The 13673-nt window shown below is 47.4% G+C and overlaps 1 protein-coding gene across 4 annotated transcripts; it reads right to left on the bottom strand.

The window, feature by feature from the left end:
- Positions 1 to 579: 579 nt before the first annotated feature.
- Positions 580 to 10455, bottom strand: RNPS1 (RNA binding protein with serine rich domain 1). 4 transcript variants are annotated; one of them, XM_037157314.2, is made up of 9 exons: positions 10338 to 10406; positions 9946 to 10091; positions 7210 to 7397; positions 6804 to 6959; positions 6007 to 6198; positions 5385 to 5487; positions 5007 to 5160; positions 1882 to 2023; positions 580 to 1433 (listed from the first exon to the last, which is right to left on the bottom strand). In XM_037157314.2, exons 3-9 carry the CDS (start codon positions 7278 to 7280, stop codon positions 1334 to 1336), a joined length of 918 nt encoding a protein of 305 aa, XP_037013209.1. In that variant the 5' UTR covers positions 7281 to 7397; positions 9946 to 10091; positions 10338 to 10406; the 3' UTR covers positions 580 to 1333. The 4 variants fall into 4 exon arrangements, with proteins under 4 accessions (XP_037013209.1, XP_037013208.1, XP_037013210.1 ...); XM_037157313.2 differs by lacking the exon at positions 9946 to 10091 and having other exon boundaries at positions 10338 to 10445; XM_037157315.2 differs by lacking the exons at positions 9946 to 10091; positions 10338 to 10406 and adding an exon at positions 10242 to 10331.
- Between the last annotated feature and the right edge of the window lie 3218 nt (positions 10456 to 13673).

Below are 13673 nucleotides of genomic sequence, written 5' to 3' on the forward strand. Positions count from 1 at the left end.
GGTGGAGGCATAGGTAGTAAGCCTTTGTACTGCCTGAAAAGACAAAGTCTTTTTGTTTTAAAGATTTTATTTTTAGAGAGAGGGGAAGAGAGAAAGATCAATGTGTGGTTAACTCTTGCATGTCCCCTACTGGGACCTGGCCCACAACCCAGGCATGTGCCCTGCCTGGGAATTGAACCAGCAACCCTTTGGTTTGCAGGCCAGCACTCAATCCACTGAGCCACACCAGCCGGGGTGCATGCACCTGGTCTTTGTTTTGAACACTGGGCACCGTAACCACCAAGCACAATGTTAGACGATTTAAACTTTTACACCCTAAGTGTTTCCAAGCCTTCCTCATGACATAAACCAATTTTTGAGGAAAAATAAAGGTGATAAAACATCTTTCTTCTATTTGTCTATATGCAGGAGGAACCCAACACTTGGGTATACTGACCAGTGGTCTCTTGGTTAATTTTGGAGGTGTGACTTTGAAAATGAAACAAAAACTCAGCTCTTAGGCAGCCATGTTAGTTCCCACACAATAGCCATCTTGAGGGCCAATGGACAGGAAGGAGGCAGTGAACCCAACACTCAATCTGCATTCTACTTCTAGGTTTATTCAACACAATCCTTTTACTCTACACAACAAAATGCTACAAAGTTACAAAAAACCTCAAAACAGAAAATTTATAGTACTGACTGTACAATAAAAGCCAAAAAAGCAATGTACATGTTCCCAAGGTAACTCCAAAGACCACCATGAAGAGGGTGGAGGTGGAGTACGATGACCCTGCAGAGTCAGCTCTCAACTTGCTCACCAATTTCAGAGAAAGGAGAAGGGGGTGAGTATATGAGTACACGAGTGTATGAGAACAGAACCATTTATAGCAACGAATGGGGTGTTTGACCCTAGAGGTCAGGACTCGAACAGGGTCAGGTTAATAGGAATGGCAGCTGCACAAAAGCATGCCCTTTCCTGAAGGATCCTCGGGCTACTAAACTGACCCTAGGTCATTAGCGGAATGGAACGTTGTGCTCCCAGGCTGGGGTGATACTGCCAGCTGGAACCCTGCCTATCTCTGCCGGCTTAGCCACTGAACTGACTCTTTGGGCCTGGAAACATGGGAACTTTCTAGTCAGGAAACTGGAGGGGTATCTTCATAGGCACAACCCCAATCCAACAACAGTTCTGCAGCTGAACTTGGCCTTCAAGAAGAAAACATCTCAATGCTGCCTTTGAAGCCTGCCCCTGAGTGAGGATTTGTTTCCTACTGACTCTCCTTCGGCTAGAAAAGTGACAGAACTGAGTTGGATGGGATATAAGTTATGGGGCAGAGCTTCGGTGGCTTGCTTATCGGGAGGAATTGGAGCTGGAGCGGCTCCGGTGGCGGCGGCGGCCAGGGGAGCGGGATCGCCGTCGCACCGGGGACCTGCGCCGTGGGGAGCGTGACCTGTGGGAAGAAGAAAAACACATCAAACACTGAAGCACATGCTATGGAAGCAGCCCTACATCATGGATTGCAGGGTTAAGGCTGGCTTCTTCCTGGAACAATTCTGTAGTTTCCTGGTTCAGCACTCTGTCAGGATAGCTCTCTTTGGATGGCAGTGACACAGAACCCTTGGAAAAGAAACAGATGTTCTGGAGTTCTGGTACCAGCAGGGCCGCACCTTCTGCTGGTCCCTCACTCCAGCAGTTGCCCCTCTCTTCCTTTCCCCAGCTGTAATGAACATGAGCTCTGAAGGCCTTCCTATGTCAACACTGCCATTATGGCGTGCACTCACATGAGAGCATGTGGGGCTGAATTAAGATCACAAAGCCATCAATGTCATATTGTGTTGTAAATAAACCCAAACAGGCCCAAACCAGCAAGTCCCCTCTGAGACCCCAAACTGACTCACCTTCTCCTCATCCGTGGGGGAGACCGGCGCCACATGGGAGGTGGTGGCAGCATTCTCCTGGGAGGGCTGAACCGCCTGGGGGGTGGCCTAGGCCAGGGGGCCAGCACAGCGGTGGCAGTGATTTCCTGGCCATCAATTTGTCCTGTTGAAAAAAAAAGATCAAGTTGCCTCAACTTGATGCACTGGGATTGCCCCTCAGAGAAAGTGCCATCCAAGTCAACACCCCAAAAACGTGTTGGGTATCTGCTAAAGTGAGGGGAAGATTTGTGCCCTGGCCCCAAGCTGGACTGTGGCACTAACACTTGAGCTTCCTTTTCAAGAACAATGGGAAGGGGACAGGTAAGAGCAGGGAGACCCATTAAAGAGGTTCACAAGAATTGAGATAGGGTAAAATCCATCTCAAGGGATGGGATGTCAAATCACCAAAACTAGGTGACGGATCAGATGGGGAACTGGGGAAGGGAAGATGATCAGCACCAGACTTTGGATAAGCTATGACCTCCTGAGATGTGGAGTTCAGGAGGAAGAACACCTCAACGGCGGGCGGACAAAATGAGATGAGGTTCATGAGATGTCAAGTTTGTCTTAGGAGTTTGAAAAAGTATCCCAGAGAGGCAGCTCAGGAAGGCCCAAGAAGACTGCAGGGCTTCAATGAAAAAAGACCAAAGAAAACTGAGACACAAACCCAGGAACCACAGGGAAGCATACATCCCAACTTCAGCCAGGGACCGCTCTCGGGACCAAGCACAGCCCTCTGTGTATCCCCAAAGGTAGAGGGCTCCTTGATCTTCTCAGCTCCTATGTTCAATGAAATTTCTAAGGTACTGAAGGGATAACTGAGGCATGAGGGCACGTGTTCAACAGAGACTCAAAAGGCCTAAGTATCTAGCCTAAGCTGGCCCTGGATCACTGCCATGGCACCAGTTATAAAACAACAGAGATGCATCCACCTTCAAGCTAGCACATGATTGACAATCTCTACTCCTAATACAAAAATGTGATTCACAAAGCCAAAAGCTGATGTGTTTCAGTGATGAACTGGAGTTTATCTTAAACTTCCTAAAACAGTTCAGATGGATATTAATAGATTAAAACAGAGCTAGCTAAATATTAAGGAAAATTTTCTACTATTTAAACTCTACCAAGGCTCAAAGGGCAACTATGCACTGTTAGGCTATCTATCAAGTGTATATTGAGGCCTTTAAGGATGCTGAGGTTCTGGGGTGGTCAAATTTTCCTCCCTACTCAGCCTGGCAGTCCACACAGTGCTGTGGGCAGTCCTGGCTCTTGGCCCCAGGTGCCTGGATTACAGCAGCAGTGAGGTGGGGCAAGAACAACTCATCACATGTTCCTTCAAATGCTGACTTAAAGGCAAAACAAATATTGGCCATCTGTCCCTGGCCGGATTCAGTGGGTTAGAGCATTGTCCTGATTTGCTGAGGTTGTGGGTTTGATCCCCACAACCAAATGTATGCATAAGTAAGTACAATAAATTGATGTTTCTCTCAAACCAATTAAAAAACCCCCCAAACCAATGAATGCATAAGTAATGTTTCTCTAAAATAACCAATAAATAAAATTAACTATTAGAGAATAAAAATGAAAAGAATACAAGAAGTGACCAATGAATGAATAAACTGATGTTCCTCTCAAATCAATTTAAAAAACCCAATGAATGTATAAGCAATGTTTCTCTCTAAAATAATCAATAAAAATTATAAATAACTATGAGTGTACAATACTGCTTACAATATGAAAAAAACACCACTACCTGAAACTTCACAAACATTCAAACCATTCTGCCCAATACTAAACAGCTACACATGTCACCATACACAGCTTTTAGGAAATGGGTAAAATTTGTGAATCCAGCAAAGTAATCCTAAAAAATGTAAAAATGTCAGCAAAAACAGAAAATGACTCAGAGAGGATTAAAGGAAGCATTCCCATATGAAAGCCAAATGCCTCCATTATTTTCATAATACCCTTCGTTAAAAAAATTCAATCCTTAAACTTTTAACAGATTGAAAACTCTTAAAAAAAAAAAGACAAAGATCTTATTTATTTATTTGTTTTTAGAGAGAGGAGAAGGAAAGGAGGAAAAGGGAGAGAAATATTAAGGTGCGGTCGACCTCTGCACGCCCCCAACCAGGAATCAAACTGGTGGCCAAGTGGTTCACAGGCTGATGGTCAATCTACTGAGCCACACCAGCCAGGGCTGAAAATTCTTAAAATGCTAGTATATTCAAATCTGCTGAATTTTTTGGTAAGAAATATGTTTAAAAAAAGATTTTATTTATTTATTTTTAAAGAGAGGAAGGGAGGAAAAAAGTGAGGGAGGGAAACAACGTGTGGGAGACACACCAACCGGCTGCCTTCCACATGCTCGCAGCTGGGGCCCAGGCTATAACCCAGGCATGTACCCTGACCAGGGATCGAACCAGTGATCCCTTGGTTCACAGGCTGGCACTCAATCCCCCAAGCCGCCCCAGCCAGGGCTGGAAAAAAAAAATATTTTAAAAGGATAATGTTCCATAAAACATGTTTTTGGTAAACACACACCCACTGAATAATTATAATCCTGAATAAGCCTCGAGGAGATTTTTAAAAAAGACTTTATCTTTAGAGGGGAAGGGAAGGAGAGAAGGGAGAGAAACATCAATGTATGGTTGCCTCTCGTGCGTCCCCTGCTGGGGACCTGGCCTGCACACAGGCATGTGCCGTGACTGAGAACTGAACCACTGATCTCTTTGCTTCACAGGCCTGTGCTCAACCCACTGAGTCACACCAGCCAGGGCAGCCTCAAGGAAATTTATTGTGTAGCCAGGTTGGAAATACATTCTAAAGGTTGCTACATGTCTGGCTGGTGTGACTCAATGGACTGAGTTCTGGCCTGAGAAGCAAGAGATCACTGGTCCAATTCCAAGTTAGGGCACATGCCTGTGTACAGGCTAGGTCCCCAGTAGGGAGCGCATGAGAGGCAACCACACATTGATGTTTCTTTCTCTTTATCCTTTCTCCTCTAAAAATAAATCTTTTAAAAAATGGTTCTGACATGTGGTTGGTACCTGGGTCTTGGATCAGGAACAATGGGAGTATAGGGGAGTGCTGGCAGGGCCACCCACCTCCATCCATGTGCTTCAGCGCCTTCTCAGCTTCATCTGGATTCTCAAACTCCACATATGCATAGCCTTTAGATAGATGGGGGTGCATTCTTTCTACAGGCATGTCAATCATTTTAATTTTCCCATAGGTGGAGAATATCTCCATGATGTGATCCTAAAGAGACAGAATGGTCACTTTAATGCTTAAGCACCAGTCACCTGTGTAAGAGCCACATAACTACGACTTTGGCATTTGGGGGTAAATCTCCTACACACGTGTACTCCATTAAAAGGAACTGATCAGTGCACTACTCGAATCATGTATCATCAGATAAGTCCAAAAAGCTACATCCAAAGACACCATCCCCTGGTTCACTGGAGAGATCTGGGACTCCTCACCTTGGTCACATTCCTGGTAAGTCTCCCGATGTGTACTTTGGTGGGTTTAGGGGAAGGGCTCCGCCTTTTCCTTTCCTTTTCATCTCTTTTGGGTGGTTTGGATCTAAAAGATTAAAACAAAACACATAAATGCCAAAAACAATTAATTTCTGTCAAGTTAGCTTTTTTTTTTTTAAGTGGGGATATTAACTGTTGGTATGAGTTTTCTATAAGAAAGCCTTTCCTACTGGTTCATGCATATCAGCCCACCCCCCACTCTGACAGCCCAAGTCCTCATTTCCGTCTGGGAGAAGCGCTTCCTGACTCTAATCCACTTAAGCCTAAAAACCTATGATGGGGAAGGTGGTGCAGCCCTTTGCCAGCTAGAGCAGGATCTGGGGTGATCGGGCCTAAGAAAGAACATGTAAAACCCCGTGAAACCTACTTTGTTTAGAATGCTCTCCTTTAAATGATAAGGGTCCAAGCAAGAAGTCTGTTCTTCACAGAAATACTATCAGGACAGATTCCTTTTCTGGCCTAGTTTTATAATAACTACAGCAACTTTACAGACACCAGTTTATAAACTGAAGTTCACAGGTAATTCACAAGTTTTGGTGAGAAGCAGTGCTGGAGAGGAACTCACTTGGAACGGGAACGCCGCCTGTTGTCATGTCTGCGCCGAGAAGGACTTGGAGAGCCAGAGGAGCTGCTGGAGCTGGAGCTGCGGGATGTGCTTGAACTTCCAGAACGGCTTGATGCAGATGAGGAGCTAGAGCCACTGCTCGAGCCAGTGCTGGTGCTGGAGCCCGAGCTGGAGGTAGAGCTGGACCGAGACCTGGGGGTGATGTGAGATGGAAGGGGTCACAGACAACAACAGGTGGGAGCAGCATTTTTTTACAGCACAGACAACCCCGCACATGCTCCCAAGAGAAAACAGCTATCCTCATAATTTCGAGCGGCACTACATGCTTCGGTGGGAAAACATTTACCACCTCACCCTCAAGCCAAAGCTCTAGGTGGGGAAAGAAACCAGCATTCACATCATGCAGTGACAGGAAAGAAGAACAAGCTGCTTCCTACTGACACAGAAGCATTGCCTACTGAAAGGTAGAGAGGAGCCTGGCAAGTCAGAGCCACCAACTCAGCTTGAAAGGTAACTACTGACTGACTGAGACTGGTTTACAATTCGGAATAAAAAGTATTTTAGAGAAAAACATACCCCAAGATGTCCCATTCCTCAACATTTTCAAGAAACAACACAAACACCAGCTTCTATATATACATATAACCACAGCAAACCCCAAACCAGTCTGCCACAATTAGAACCCTAATTAGCAATCTGACAGCGTTTTCTTCATACATAATTAAGAAGACAGAGCACTCTCTGGGGTCTGCAAGAGGGACGTGAGGCCTCTCAACACTCTATCCTGCCAGCCCCACCTGGTGCTGCTGCTACCACTGGAAGCGCTGCGCCTCTTGCGAGTTTTATCCCTGCCACGATCCTTCTCGCTTGACTCCTTGGTGACCCCTTTATCTTTAGAGCGATCCTTGGACTTCTCATCAGAGCGGTCTTTGCGTTTGGTAGGAGAAGGAGCCCTGGACGGTGAGGAAGAATATGAGATCACATGCCCCTTTGACTGAACCCTGAAACAATAGCACAACCACAAAAAGGGGATTCAAGCAGCTACAGAGGTCTCAGGCCATCACAGAGCAAAATGATCTGTGATCTATGGCTTGGGACACTTGCACTGTAGAATGTAAGACATTTCCAACCTTCCCTTTTCTGAGGGTCCCTAACAACAAGCACCCCCAAAGTAGAACTATAAGAATCTGACAGAAGGATTACCTAGTGCTGGACTTTTTATTATTTTCTTTGACTCCTAGCAAGCTCTTCTTTTTCACTCCTGATAAATCCATTCTCCCCTTCTGAGGTGTTCAAAGCAGGAATGGTGGACTCACTTATCTGAACTCTCACTTCTAACTTGAGTCTGAGAAACGATCCCTAATCGATTGCAATTTACGCCAAAGTGCAGCCTAATAACAAGATAAAAAGATTTACAAGATGAACAAATTGACAAGGCAACAAAGCTACTTTATAGGCAAAAGCTGAACATATGACACGGCGACAAGGGTCACAGCAGCGAGCCAGCGTCCACGAAGCCAGGAACACGCAGGGATCTTCACCATTTCCTCAGGACACACAGTACAGTCATCACCTCGGCTTGTCTTTTCTTAAGGAAATGATGGTGGTGTTTGGCATTGTTATTTCACAGGTAATACAGTACCCACTTTTCACTTATCAATTTGATGCTGAGCCCTCTACAGTCCCTTAGAAATACTAAAGGATGTGCATGCAGAACAGAGAAAAACCAAAATAAATGTGGCTATCCTGACAGGTTTAGATCTTGTCTTATTGCTGTAATTTCCTTGTAGGATACTTTGATGATATGACAAGAAGCAAAAACTACTTCAAAAGTGACTGGTACCAGCACCAAATGTTTACTACCCAACCATAAACAGATAAAAATATCTCATATGAACACTGTAAAAGCAGCGAAATATATTAAAAAGTAGTCATTTCCTTAAATACTGGACTTTAGTTAATGATATGCATATGGAAGTGTCATGGGGGAAGTATACCAAAACACTCAAATTACTTTGAAATGCAAGAAAAAAGTAAGATCAATAGGTGGGACTACATACAAGATAAAGCAGAAATGTGACTTACAAAATCTAGGTGGTAGGTACGTGAGTATTCACTGTATAATTCTTTCAATTTTTCTGTATGTATTCTTTCAAAAACACAATGCTAGGGGACCGGGTGGGAAGTAGACATTGAAACTGGATGAGATACTGCAGGTAATGGTTTAACAAAGTGCTTGGACTGCAGCATGTGCTCAATAAGTAGTCATTAGAAAATACTCAAGAACAAACTACTAATTCATTATGTGCCCTGTTTCCTGGGGACTGCTGCCTCAGTAATTTCAGTGAGGTTTTATACCATTTACTTGAATTGTAAGCAAAGATCTCAAGATGTTAGTCCTAACTACTTCTGTCCCACCTTTTTTGATAGCCTGTAAGTAACCTGGACACAGCACACCAATTGGGATTGTTTCCATGTGTGTGGAGGTGCACAAAATGCAAACAATGTCCCAGTTCAAGACAGACTGCTTGGCCCTGGACAATCAAATCAGAGTGGAAGAGAGCAGAACATCACCCTTGCTCCTGTTTTCCAGGGCTGTAAAACCTTTAAGATGTTTTGCCTTAAAGCAAGGTATTATAGACACCAAGCTGGCAAATCGGATAAAGTTAGCATCCTCGGAGGACCACTGATTATGGTTAAGACTCTGGAATCAGTGTGCCTGAATTAGCTTTGCTGTGTGACCTTGGATAAGCCACTTAACCTTTCTGAACTTTGATTTCTCACCAGTATTATGGTGACAATGATAGTTCCTATCCCTCAAGATTATCGAGGACATCAATCAAATTAATCCATGAAAGACTTGGCATCTAGTTAACGCCCAATACATGTGTGCTCATGTTACAAGAGAAGGCTGTTTCTCCATGTTTAGAGGTCTTTCCCCTCATACTCTTGTACCCAGTCATATATCCCGGAATGCTCAACAACGGCTCTCTGGACAGCCCCCGTTCAGGATCACCAGGAGCAACACTGTCCAATTCAGAGTGCGAGCTCCAAACATACCCTAATATTTTCTAGTAGCCACATTACAGAAAGTAGAAGTTAACAGTGAAGTTAACTTTTAGTAATGTATTAAACACATTACATCCCAAGTATTACCTTTCCAACAATCAGTATAAAGCTTATTAGTAAAATATTTACCTCCCTGCTACTAAGTTTTTTAAACACCTCAATTTGGGCTAGGTGTATTTCAAATGTTAAATAGCCCTATGTGGCCAATGGTTACCTTACTGAACAGCACTGATCTAGAGTACAGATTCCTGGACCCCATACAGGTTCTAAAGATCTACCTGAGTGTACTTTGTGAAAAGAAGCACCACCAGTTATTCTTCAACACTAAAAATTAAAAATCACAGAGTAAACAAACGCTCTGTTGGGTGTGGCAGAATGCTAAAAAAGCAAAGGTTGAGGTTCTCTGCTCACACAAGTTCAGGTAACAGGACAGGGCCTTGGTTACCTCCCCCATCCTCCGGAAAGTGCGCGTCCAACAGCCAGAGAGAGGAGAAAACAATTGGTTAAATCTCGAGTAGATGGTGTTCAGCTCAAATCTTCAGAGCACCTTCCCCATTTAAAAGTACATTTTAGGAACAATTCATGCAAAGATAACACAGATAGAAAAAGCCACGTCTCTCCTCGCCTTTACCCTTCCCTCCTGGGGTAACCCGTCAAACTGAGCTCCATGATCTCTCAGTGGTCGTATACCCAAGGGCTAGTTAGCACCGAGAACGGCACGCGTGCCCGGTAGACCTTCGTAAAGTTAGTATGTTGAATTACTGGCCCCGAGGGGAGGATTAGTCGGTCTTCCAGGGTATCCCACAAAGCCACTCTGCACCCACTGGGTCACAGGCCCTGCACGCAACCTCGCCGTCCCCTTCCACTTACAACTCCCCAGTCCAGGCGCTGGACCGCGAGCGCTTCCAGGGCAGGGCCCAGGGTTGCAGGCCTGGGTCTCCAGCCCGGCGAGAGGGTCCTGAAGGAAGAGGCCGCGCTCACGGCTGTTCCAAGTTCCGCGGGCCTAGTTGAGCCTGCTGCAGAGCAGACGAAGCGAGGCTCCCCTTCCGCCCGCCGCCGCCCCGACTACTTCCGGGCCGCGGCCTCGGATCCTCCCACTCTGCCCACCCCCGGCCACACTCTTTCTTCTTAGTTCCCGCGCTCCACCACCAGGCTGCTGTCCTCACCGCGGGGCCGGAGACTGCGCCAACCCTACGATGCGCCCAGCCGATTCCGAAGTGCGCCCCCCGAAGCTCGGATGGGGTTGGATTTCCCCCACTTACATCTTCCCGCCACCGCGACCGCCTCCCACTCTCCTCAGCCGCTGAGGTCGGCGCCGCTCAGTCGTCAGGGTTAGGGAGCGGGAAGACGCCGCCTTTCGGCGAGCAGCGATGACGTAAGCGCCTCAGCCAATAGGCGCGAGCTCTCAAGGTGTTAAAGGGCCAGAGCCTTTTGTGGAGAGCCTTGGCCGGGGTACTTACTCTGTCACCTTCTCTGGAGTGGTGTCTTGGGCTGCCCCGGGCTGGCTACACGCTTCATGGGGCCTACAAATAAGATGCTTGTAGGGTCAGAAGGCCGCGCCCCAGGGGCAGATGATGGGCTGGCGCCAATGGGATTAACGCAGCCCAGGACCTTTACCCCTCCCTTCGCCTCCCTCTCCCTCCCTCCCTTCTCCCTTCTTCCTCCTTTCCTCTCTCTAGAATCAGTGAACTTATGCTCCGGTAAGCATTTTTAAAAATCGCGCGTGGTGTGGGGGTTGACCATGTAGATGCGACTCCTGCACTGGTGGAACTCGGCCGAGTGGACAAGGCAGGAGACATTGCGTCCAGAAAGGAGAGCTAAAGGCAGGGTAGAAGACAGGTGCAGAAGAAAAGGCGTTTCTGACGAGGTGACTGCACTTGAGAACCGAGTGGAAGGGCGTGCTGGCCGAGGGAACAGGGAAGCGGAGGCTTGCAGACTGGGGCTAGGAAGGTGGAGTTCAGCGGTGCTGGGGAGGGGCGGGGGACATGGAAGGAGTACAACATACAGGCCGAGGCTTCATTCCTCCCCCCACCCTCAGTGGACGGGGTAGTCTGAGAGGCACTGTCAGAGCCTTCTGGAAAAGGCAGAAGTAGGGCTGAGAGTGTAGAGGCTCCCACCCAGCCAGCAGGCTGTCAGAGTAAAACTCAGCGCTGAGAGGGACAAGCTTTTGTGTTGTGTTCACCTCTGGGCCTACTGCATACCCTCCCCTCCATCCCATTCCTTCAATCCCCGTGTCAGGCAAGCAGCCCTTGTTCCGTGATTGTAGTGGGAGGAAAATGTACACCCAGCCCCAGACATTGTCTGTACAAGTAGGTGAAGCAAAGGAATAGAAGAGGAGCGATCCAATGTGCTGTATTTGGGGGAAGGAACCAATGCGATTTGAAGACAGATTAGATGTCAGTGGAAAGGACAGGCTTGGTGACTGGGGGTGCTGTGGGCATGCTCTGCAAGTCATTGCCCTCTGTTCCATTTGGTGTTCCCAGCCAATGATGGTGACTCCTTTCCCTCCTCCAATCCCTTCGGCCTGTCCAGCGATGTCAAATGTGTCCCTAATACCTCACCCTGTGCTGAAGGGTATCTGAGGAGTCTGGGACAAATGAGGCATGGGAAGAGTAGCCTGCCCCCTGGTTTTCGCACTGAGGCACCACATTGTTGCAGGGAGAGTGAAGGTCAGCAGGCTGAGCCACACTGGGTTCTGGTCCTCCCTTTGGATTTAGATTTGATGGCAGGCATTGTGGGACTTTTACAGCAAGTTAAATCTCTGTAACACTCACATCTGCCAAGGCCAGGCATGGAGGAGTAAGTGGAACAGAAGGGCAGCCTTAGTTCTGCAGCAGTGAAGAGGCTGAGAGGGTTGGCATTGGGAATGGTGTGGCTTTGGTGGTCCAGCACATGGATATCTGTGAGAAGGCTCTGGCAGCATGTTGGAGCCCCATGCATCCTGGGCCAACTATCAGTGGGTTCCTGAAGGGCCCCGAATCCAAAGCATTTGCCCAGGGCAGCACTCACACCCTTGTTGGGAGGGAGCAGGCCTGTGTCCTTACCATGAAGAGAGGAGGGTAGGGAAAAAAGCAGCTGGACTGATGGCCCCCTCTGCTTTTTTTAATGCTCTAAAATAATATAATTTTTCTTTTTAAAAAAATCAGTACCTTTTATTGAATTTATTGGGATGACATTGGTTAATAAAATTATATAGGCTTCAGCTATACGATTGTATAATACATCATCTATATGTTGTATTATGTAACACATTTTATATAAAATCTGAAAGCTGATTTATTCACTTATGAATTTAATCAAATTTGTTTCTAAATATTATTGACTTTGGTTATCAGCTGTGAGCTTCAACATTTAAGCATCTTGGCTTTTGCCATTCTGGGGATCAGCGGAATGTGTTTGCAAGAAACATGAAAAAAATAAAACTCTGGAGGCTCCTGGCCTTCTCCCCTTCCCAGCCCCCAAGGCAAACCCACTGCAGCTGTGGGGACTGAGGGGTGGGAGCAGGGGCTTTTGGAGACCTCAGGAGGTCTTTGGTCCAGATTTGATGGGGGGGCAGGGCAGGGCTCCTGTGGACAGGACTTTTGGCAGCACCCATAGGTGTCCTGAGCCCCCTCCCTTTCCTTCCAGTGCTGAGGGCCACCTGTTGATGGTGTGGCGCTGCTCTCACTTTGAGGGCATACTCATGTCAAAGTAGAACGTTCCCTATACCTTCTTCCTCTGGGCCTGATAACCTCCACAGTGCCCTTGGAGGCTGATGATCCCTTGCACCAGAGACGTCAGAGATAGCTAGGGTTGCGCTGGAGGTCATGTGGGCTACCCAGGAGCTTTGCGCAGGCATTTTGACTCCTTATTAGCCACGTCAGGAAGCACTTCTACTCACTGCTAGCAGTCTCTGTGCCTAGCGCACATATGGCCCAGCCAGGTGGAAGAGGGGTTCGGGTAGGGTCAGGAGGTTGTGATAACTTAGCGACTTTGGGGGAGGCCTTAGAAGAAGCAGGTCATCAAAGTCTGGCTCCTGTCTGTGGGGGTGGGTGCCTGCAACCCATGAAGGAGCCCAGCTGGTTCTGGCTGGAACTGGATGGCCAGGCTGGGTCCGAAAGGGCCGGCTGGCCAATGAGGATATGGGGTTGTAGTGAGGCCTCTCCATTTAGTGTCTCTAAGGTGTGGGGCATCAGGTCCTGGGCCATCTAGGTGACCCCCTCCCATCTACGCCTGCAGCAGGAACCTCTGGAATCTCCCAGGAGGTATGGCAGGCTACCCTCTGGAGGCGCTTCAGGGCCAGGTCGGCTCAGCAGTGGGTTTGGGTGGGTGTCTGTGCTAGTTTTAGTGCCCAAAGCCCCTGTCTGTTTCTGCCCCAGGAGCTTTCAAAGGAAGCTCAAAGATAGTGACTCCTGAGCTATCTTTGGGTGGTCACAGGCAACTGGATGGGACTTAGCGAGAGCTGGATGCAGAGCAGGTGAATAATGTGCTGCAGCACTGGGAAAGCCTCAGGTCATGCAGAGCTGTTGACTGGGGCGGAGCTGTTGTGGCCTATACCTTTGTGCCTTATATAGCCAGTCAACTTGGAGCTTCTCTAACCTTGGAGGCATCTTAAGCCA

Source organism: Artibeus jamaicensis, unplaced genomic scaffold, assembly GCF_021234435.1.
Source record: "Artibeus jamaicensis isolate MK-2021 breed Jamaican fruit bat unplaced genomic scaffold, CSHL_Jam_final contig_700, whole genome shotgun sequence".
NCBI classification, from domain to species: domain Eukaryota; kingdom Metazoa; phylum Chordata; class Mammalia; order Chiroptera; family Phyllostomidae; genus Artibeus; species Artibeus jamaicensis.

What these genes read in the sequence shown, in the direction of transcription:
- RNPS1 (XM_037157313.2), bottom strand. Translation starts at nt 7,280, where the DNA reads ATGGATTTATCAGGAGTGAAAAAGAAGAGCTTGCTAGGAGTCAAAGAA. An exon ending in AGGCGGCGTTCCCGTTCCAA is followed by an intron (nt 5,488 to 6,006) that starts GTGAGTTCCTCT and finishes TTAATCTTTTAG; the next exon opens with ATCCAAACCACCCAAAAGAG. An exon ending in TTACCAGGAATGTGACCAAG is followed by an intron (nt 5,161 to 5,384) that starts GTGAGGAGTCCC and finishes CTGTCTCTTTAG; the next exon opens with GATCACATCATGGAGATATT.